This window comes from Porites lutea, chromosome 2, assembly GCF_958299795.1.
Source record: "Porites lutea chromosome 2, jaPorLute2.1, whole genome shotgun sequence".
NCBI lineage: Eukaryota > Metazoa > Cnidaria > Anthozoa > Scleractinia > Poritidae > Porites > Porites lutea.
The window spans coordinates 15,131,015-15,139,708 of NC_133202.1; the positions used below are offsets into that span (position 1 = coordinate 15,131,015).

The 8,694-nt window shown below is 37.1% G+C and overlaps 1 protein-coding gene across 2 annotated transcripts in view; it reads left to right on the forward strand.

The window, feature by feature from the left end:
• Nucleotides 1-8,473, forward strand: part of LOC140926670 (cytochrome b5-like) — a 10,683-nt gene extending 2,210 nt beyond the window's left edge. Inside the window, exons 3-7 of one of the 2 annotated variants that reach the window (XR_012164456.1) lie at nt 1,787-1,878; nt 2,916-2,936; nt 5,466-5,512; nt 5,726-5,853; nt 7,432-8,473. Coding sequence is in view for 1 of the 2 variants with exons in the window: in XM_073376388.1 (XP_073232489.1) it covers nt 1,787-1,878; nt 2,916-2,936; nt 5,466-5,512; nt 7,432-7,510 (239 nt within the window). In the remaining variant the exon portion in view is untranslated. The remainder of the gene's footprint in view (nt 1-1,786; nt 1,879-2,915; nt 2,937-5,465; nt 5,513-5,725; nt 5,854-7,431) is intronic. The other variant, XM_073376388.1, reaches the window with a different exon arrangement.
• Nucleotides 8,474-8,694: the final 221 nt, after the last annotated feature.

Consider the following 8,694-nt stretch of genomic DNA (forward strand, 5'->3'; position numbering starts at 1 on the left):
GAGCCTCACTATTGGCCTAATTCTTACGTGTGCGTGACGGTTGGGCGCAGTGACATGTCTAAATTCACAGAAAGGAGTCGGCAAGGATCGTTTACCGTAAACAATGAAAGAGCAGTTCGAACTTTAAAGCCGTCTTCTAAACAAAAAAAATGCTTTGAGAGAATTCCTTCAAGGCGGTAATTTGCTTGTAAATTTGCCGACTGGTTTCCCAGCGTCTTCCAAATGATGCAGATGCACTGCCACGTATTCTGCAATCTAGCCGACAGTTCTAGATTCAAAACAAATTAGGAAATCATGATATTCACGGCGAAAAAAAAGTACACACATGTACTGAGCTATTCAGGCCCAGGCATTTTGGAGAAAACCAAAGAAACTAAGGTTATTTAGCCGCAATAAAAAAATTTAAGGCTTGAGCAAAGGTAAAAGAAAAATGTTTTAATGGTAAACTGCATCTGTGATCAAATCAGCTTCGTAACCTCTAAATGTGAGACTCAAAGCGGAAAAAAGAATTGCTCAGTCAAAGTGTAGAATACTCCACGCACTGCATAAACTAAGCAAAAAGAGAGCAAGAAAAACCTCTGTTGCTCAAACTGACTACTCTAAGGTCACGTTTCACACTATCACAAGCTCAGTCTCTCTTGTCACAAGCTATGAGTCATGTTTGGCCTGTCAACACTTAATTCAAATCGGACTAATCACAAACTGTGTAAGAAATTAGCCAATCAAAAACGCCGACATATGTCCTTGCGACTCTGCAGGATTCGAACACGATATTGTGCACTAATTCACAGACGCTATATACAGAAGGTTTAGAGCGTCTGCGACTCAGGCAAAGTTTGATGCAGTGCTAAAAAAAACATGACCATTCCCTGGAAAAATCGCCAAAAATATGACCGAAGCTGAAAGATCTTCCTCTTCCATGGCCATTTTTTAAGTTCATTTGCTGCTGAGGTCGATAACATATCAAAATATTGACCAAAATTGAACATACAGGCAGCAAATTGTTGTCCATGTTGTTCTCTTTCTAAAGCGAATCTCCACAGGTTACCCAAGACTCTAGCCACAGGTCACCCAAGACTCTGGCCAATTTTACTGCAGACTCTTTCCATTCGGACAAATTCTTCTGATTGCCAGTTAAAGGGTTAAATGAAGCTATTGAAGCTTATGATTTTATCACATAAATGTTCTATTGGGGTCATAAAAGTTTTGAATACCTTTAATCAGTTTGTGAAATCGCTAAATTAAAGTGCCACTAAAATAAGGATTTTTTAGAATCACTGAATTAACAATGATGTTGCCAAAATTTCAAGTAATAAGGACATACATGAACATTCACTGCTATCATTTTCTCCCAGTTTATGCATCATTATTCCGAAATATATCCACTTGACAGCAGACACCTTTCCCCCTCCCCAATGGCAAAAATAGAGTCTCCTCCCCTGGACATTGTTGGTTTTTGTTTATTAATGTGCAATATAATAACTATTATTCATTCAAAATAGTTCGACATTTCTGATTGGTTTCAATCCCCTGGGTGATACTTCATAACCAACTGGCTTACCATAAATAGATTTATGTAAGATTCAGGCATTGTACCATCTATTTGATGGTATATTGCCTAACAACCCATTGATCAACCTTGTTTTTAGGTGTGGCAGCCTAGCTGTTTGTTCCCAAGTGAACGAAACAAAATGGCATTATATTTGAAGATGAAATAGCAGAAATTCTGACTAAGGTCAGTTCACAAAACTGGAAATTTATTTGTTTATATTATTCTTCTGGACAGGTGGAGATGCTACTGAAAACTTTGAAGATGTTGGCCATTCTTCTGATGCAAGAGAACTGATGTTAACATATCTTATAGGAGAGCTTGCTGATGTAAATATTCCATTTTATAAGATGACTGTTTTCAGTTGTATTAAGCAGGTCTTTTTATAGAGCACCTGTGGGAACTTCAGCAGGTATTGGGGATTTTAACCCATTTTCTCCTGGTATTCAGGGTGTTCATTAGGCATCGGAGATCGGAGAATTTGCCATTTACTATGAAAAATGCTATTTTGTGACTATTTTTTATTCAGACGAGGAGCCTCTTTAAGAATATTCCCCTGTAATGTTACACTTTTCTCCTGCTGCTAGAGTTCTTCAAGAAAATGCTGGGTATTGGTCTACAACCATAGTCTGTCTAGCAAGTTTGGTCAAGAACTGAAAAGAAATTTAAAAGATACTTAAATTTAGCCTTCATGAGCACTCCGGAGAGCTTGCTAGCAGGCTGGATGACATCACAATAAAAGAACAAGATGAAAAATGTTCACTTGCCAAAAATCAGCCTGTTGGTGCAAATCGGTGAGGAGATATACATGTAAGCAACATTATGCTCTGATGACTCCTTATAAATCCTTCTAATATAGACCCGGATGGTTAACATTACGATCTAAACCAATTTTGGAAGGATTTGTGTCGATTCATCAGAGCAAACCGGTGCTTGTATTCACCCACCAATTTGCACTAACAGGCTGATTTTTGGCAAAGGGGCTTTTCTCATTTTGTTCTCTCTGAATAATTGTGCTAACAAACAGGGCTGGCAGCCAGCCAAAACTGCTGGCTAATTAGCCATTCTTAGCCGGCTACTTTCATCTCCTTCTTCCATTACTGCTCACAAAAAATAATTAAGCACCATCAAATAAAATTGTAAAGCATCTGTTTCCCAGGTTTGAATGACATTGAACGCATATTCAAACAGGTTCTCTTCTCAATGACACCTTTTATGGCTGGTTTGGCCACCACTATGAATTATGTACTTTATTTTTATTGCTCAAGTACCACTGAGTAAGTGCTGTAGACAAAACTAGAAAAAAAACTATGGTCAATTTGTGTATTTATTATTATTGTTTTTTAATGTAATTTTTATATTTTAGGAGGACAAGATTCAAGTAAAGGTATGCATTTTTATGTTTATGAAAACAGTAGAGAGCATAAGTGGAAATTTTTGTGTTTAAATCTCACTTGCCTGAAATAACTGAATTTTGCCTCATGTAGGTGGTTTTAAAATTGTTTGTTAAAAAAATATATTTGTCAATTTCTTTTAATAGCCTTAAATTTGATTGACAATCATGTATTTTTTCACACTTGTTTGTCTGTATATATAATCAGCAACCTATGTTAATTTTCTTCTCATTTGACAATGATTAGATGAAGTTATATACTGTCAGAGGATGTTTATCCTTAATATTAATATTTTTCTTTTAAAACAGTCTCTCATAGACCTTGTTACAGCAAGACATTATTTTTTTAAAGCTTTCTTGCAACCAAACGGCAATAAACACTAAAAAAAAACACTTTTGAATCTGTCCACAAAATGTTATCATGGTGTTACCATTCAAATGAAACCAGTTTGGCAGAACTTTTCCATGCCGGATCCAGACCTTGAGATCAGGGGGGTGCCGGTCATCCAGACCCTCAGAAAAGGGGGGGGCCTGGCCTCCAAAAAAATATTTTTTGGCCCTTTGGGCCTCAGTTTGATCTTAAAGTAAAGCGGGGGGGGGGTCTGGACCCCCCAGGCCCCTCTCCTGGGTCCGCCACTGATTTTGCATAGTGCGCCGCTGATTTTGCATATTACAAAGTGCAATTTGAATATTTTTGTGAATTTTTTCTTTAATCAGTAATAGAAGTGAAAGGGTTAAAATAAAACTTACAACTTGAGACAAAAATTAATGTGGCTTATGGCCTTATTGCAAAATTGTTTACTTGAAACAGGACTGGTACTAAGGGTACTGGAGAAGATCAAGGGGGGTTCTACCGAACCCCCTAAGTTAAAACAGCTAATGTCAAATACTTGTAAAAATATAAAATAAATACAGTCAATCATAAATGCAATAAATTCATAACCAAGTTAAGCCTCAGAATGGCAGAAATCACGTTTCCTTTCATCGAATCCCCTCTGATAAAAACCTTGATCCGCCCCGAGGTTTACATGGCCAGGGATTTTCCCGGCCTGGTTTTGGAAATCAAAAGGAAAATAGAACCAAATGGATTTTACTAGCTGTTCGATTTCCAGTCTACCAATAACAATTTAAAATCATAGTGAAAGGGTTGAAATATTTGTTCTTACACATTCTTATTTTCGAGTTGAATTTGTGATATGATAACATCATATCACCAATATAATGTGCACTTGATATAATAGACTTCCTACAAGTTGACTTTATGAATTTCTGAGTGCGTGAAGCGAGCTTTTTTGGCAAAAAAAGTAGCCAAGTGAGCAACAAAGTCATGAGAGGTCAACTTGCCTTGTTTGAAGGGTTGCCATATGTGTTTTGCTTCAAAAATGGGGAGTGTCATGAGTCGCATTTGGGGTTTTAGGTTACATTTGCTATTCATTGAATTCAATGATTCCACTCTGACAAAAACAATCGAGCGTGTGTTTTTTCGACCTATAAAGAGCAAATTAATTTTTATTTACTTTCTGCTAAAGTTGTCACAAACAAAGATTTCAGGTATAAGTTAACGACCTTGGGCGGGCAGAAAAAACCAAAGCTTGTTTTAATCTCGAGTCGATATTCTTGGAAAGAGATCTCCAGTGACGGCTTTTTAACAAATATTTTGTGGTGTAACCTAAACTGTGCCAACAAGAACGAAACCCTTGTTAGGAAGAAGTGAGGGAAAGCTTCGAATCATTGAGGAAGGCCATTGCAGAGGAGAAAGGAGTGGTTAACTCAATAAAATGGCAAGCGCACTCTTCAGATTGTGATACATTTTGTACCGGCGAGCCAAAAAAAATCACAGCAACAAAAGTGCGAGATGATCTCCTTTCGATGGACAGTTTGACTGCAGCACTGTTATGCAGCGATACAGCAACATGTGGGTTTCAGGGATTTCCATGAGGAAGAGAGTACACTAGTTTTTCTTTCAGATCTAAAATATCCTCTAACGTTTCTTATGAGCAATCATCTCCTATGTACAATGCTTTGTCATGGCAATTGAGGTTTAAGACCTGATCTTTCATAAGATTGCAATCCTCACCAGGTAAATGATCAAAAGCATATGAAGCCAGCTCAAAAGTCAGATTTTTCCCAGCTCTGCTCAGAGCAGACACAAAACCGAATCTCTCCCCAACAGATATTATGCTTCAAGGGTTTCCCTCTGAATATCCCTTGGCTTCAAGAGCATCTTTTATCACTTTCGCAATGAACAAGTCATGTATCAACGTGCTTAACTATTTGTGAGTGACAACTTTATCCTCAAGGGTCCTAAAGAGCTACTTTGATTGGTCTAAGTGCACCGACCAGTTTTTGGGTCGTTTAAACTGGTGCCAATCAAGTATGAAAAGCCCTTTGTCCTGCACCATTTTAAATTGGACGAAGTTTATTGTTATAATAATGATAATTTATTCTATATTATTTTGAAATTTAATCAGGACAAGAAAAAGAAAACTATTTATTAATTTTTATCATTGTGAATCCAATTAGGGCAAGGAAAAGAAAACTACATCCGTTGAAGAAAACAAATCTAACTGGTAAGCAGTATTTTTTATTGTAAAACTTAAAGTGAATTCCAACTAAATGCAAAATAACCTGAACTCTTAACTGCATTGCTTTTCAAAACCAAACCACTTGACCCATGAGACCAAAACAAAATTATTAACACAAGGCCAAATTGAACAGTGAGGTAAAGAAAAAGGTTTTTTAAAACCCACTAATTTCCTTTTTTTTCTTGATTGGACATCTAGCAATGTTCAATGATGATTAGAATGTGTATCTGAAGTGATGACTTCACATAGCTGGGTACCCTGTTAACATAACCACGACAGGATCACCATAAATTGTGGTTGTGTTGACAGGGTGTTCATTATGATGGGTAAGGGTATTATAAAGTTTTAATGAATTTAATTTTAACAAATAAGCTGAATTAGTATAATTACATTAATGATTATCGGAAATAGAGCTTTATGATTGGCTAGGAGCTTTGCTTCATTTTGCTATAATCACCTCGCAGTGACTATAACATTGAAGGCTCACAGTTTTCAAAATGGCAGCCAGATTTGTTGATGTTTCGGAGTCGGAAATTGATCAATAATTTTATTTTCCTGAATAATAATGTAATTATACTAAAACAATTAGTCGCCTCAGGCGACGTGAATATCGGCAAATAGTCACCTCAACTTCATCTTGGAGACTATTCGCTGATAGTCACGTCGCCTTCGGCGACTAATTGTTAATGAAAATTAATCATGTACTTAGGCTTAGCCATCAGCTCAACAGCAAGGTGTAAATATTTACACCTACAAAGTCAGCTTTTATCATTATCGCATCTTGCCAATGTGTACACTGATACAAGTTAGCACATGCTCAAAAGGCATCAATTTTATCTGACAAAAATTGGTTTTTACCTCATAGTTTGCTAAGGTGTTTGCCTTAACATAATGTAAAAACAGCTTTTGAAACCTTATTATATTTTAGAAGGAGAATATTACCATAGTGCATGCACATGAAAACACTGTCATTAGTCCCCTTCTTGAGCAAAGTTAAATGTTTTTCTCTTTTGTTTACGTTATTACAGTCAAACTGGAAAACCGAGAACACCAGAAATATTTATGGAATGTGATTATGTTGCAAGAAAAAAGCCAATCACGCATGTCAAGGAGAAAACTAAACTGCAAGCAAGATTGTTAATTAGTTTGTGGTTTTGTGGCTAGTTCGCTTGTCCTGATCTTTGCTGTGATTTGTCATAACACAATAAACATTCCTGAGATATTTCCAGCGTTCATGGTTTTCCCGATCGCACTGTAAACGGTGGTACTTGTCTCAGCATGAACTAAAGCACTCCGCCACTTTCTCATGTCCAGTCTTGTTCCTCCGGTGGTGGAGTAAAGGGTCATTAATCGAGCCTATAGAGTAACATGAGAGAACTCTTGCTTACTTCTATAACTTAATAATACAGCTAATGACTTGGGCTCAGTAGAGTCTGATATTTGCCAGTTCATATAACCTAATGGCAACGAAAGCACTGCAGAGACTTGGGCATTCCACAGAGAGCCCAAGTGAACGGTTTTTTTAATGGCTACCACTGAAAATATAATGAAGCAAAGAGGACAGCTGTTAAAACTAGGCTTCTCAGTGATACACTAACTGAATTTTGTAAGAACTGTTCACTCACACAAGTACTCCAAAAAAATTAATAAAACAAAAAAGTTATGTCATTCAATAATCGGATCAATCTAGGTTTCTGGGAAACTGACCACCTACCCTCCCCTAAGAGAACATTTTGCCCTAAGTGAGAAGTTACTGTTAATGTTGGCTTAGGGGAGGGGTAGGTGGGCAGTTTCCTGGAAATCTAAATTGATCTCAATAATCTTCTTGACTAGAACTCTGACCGTCATCTTGTTTTTTTCAATAAACTTATATATATATTTTTTTCTTGTCATTGCTTTACCAGGATGAATTCCCTCATTCTACCAGCAGCAGCAGTTGTCGTGTTGATCTCTATTGCAGCTTACAAGTATTTCCAGACATGAACATCAAACCACATGTGAAGAAATTACTGAGAGAGAGCAAACGTGATCATACACTGTAGCTTGTTTGAATCCCCCTTAATGATCTTCACGGCGGCAGTCACTCTGGTGTAGCCTCTATCAACAGCCTTACTGTGCAAAGGCAAAGTTTTATCAGTGGTGGAATCATAAGTTACAAAAAAGAGAAAGGAAATAGTTCCAACAGTGAGACTCGATAACCAGCCAGTGTTAAGAAATCTACTTACGCTCCTTAAAGTCAAAATTAACTCCTTTCATTTCTTCATGTTGCATCACTGCCAGAACTTTGCTTGTGCACAGTCATACCAAGTTTACTTTGTTTTTCCTATTTGTTTATGTGATCAAGTCTTAAGCCTGAGAAAAAAACCAACATTTTGCGATGCCACAACTGCTTTTCGCCCAAAATGACATCTGAGAAACAAGTGCAAAAATTCCATACTGATGAGGCATCACTACCTAGATCTGGGTAGTGCTTCTGATTGGTCGTGCTGCATGGGAAATTTGCGCCAGTCAATCAGAAGTTCTATCCAGATCTGGATAGTAGCACGTCATCAGTATGGAATTTCTGGGCTTGTTTCTCAGACATCATTTCACAGGGAAAGTAGTTGTGGCATCACTTGTTTCCCTTTTGTGAACAGTCATTGCCATGCAACCATGTAATAATATTCCCTGTTACAATAAGGCAAATTATACATCACCTCTTATTGATGAATCAGTTAAGAAAGACAGTTCACTAGTTTATGTACTCAAATTTTTCAGAAAATGTTGAAACTTTTTCGCGAAATCTTGGCTGTTTTTCTCAGGCTATCATGTCTTAGGAATCTGTTTTTCTGGTTTCAGTGCTGTGATAATCAGGATTATCAATTTGAGTGTCATGTGATTGTGTAATGTAATAGTAAAGATGGGAAAAAAATGCAACCTCAGTAATAAAGGCATTCTTGCATGTCATTTTTGTTTTTGTATTTTTTTGTTTGTTTTTGAAGGCTTTCAGTCAAACATCATCATTACCTTTGCTTTCTGATACATGAGTTTCATTGAGCAAAGATATTGAAGTTGCTGCATCACGAGGTGGTGTGGGTTGGGGTTGCGTCACTATAATGCAGTTTGGATTCACCTAAAGCTGTTTGTGGTGAAATATTGATGGTCTGATTCAATACTATACCAGATGC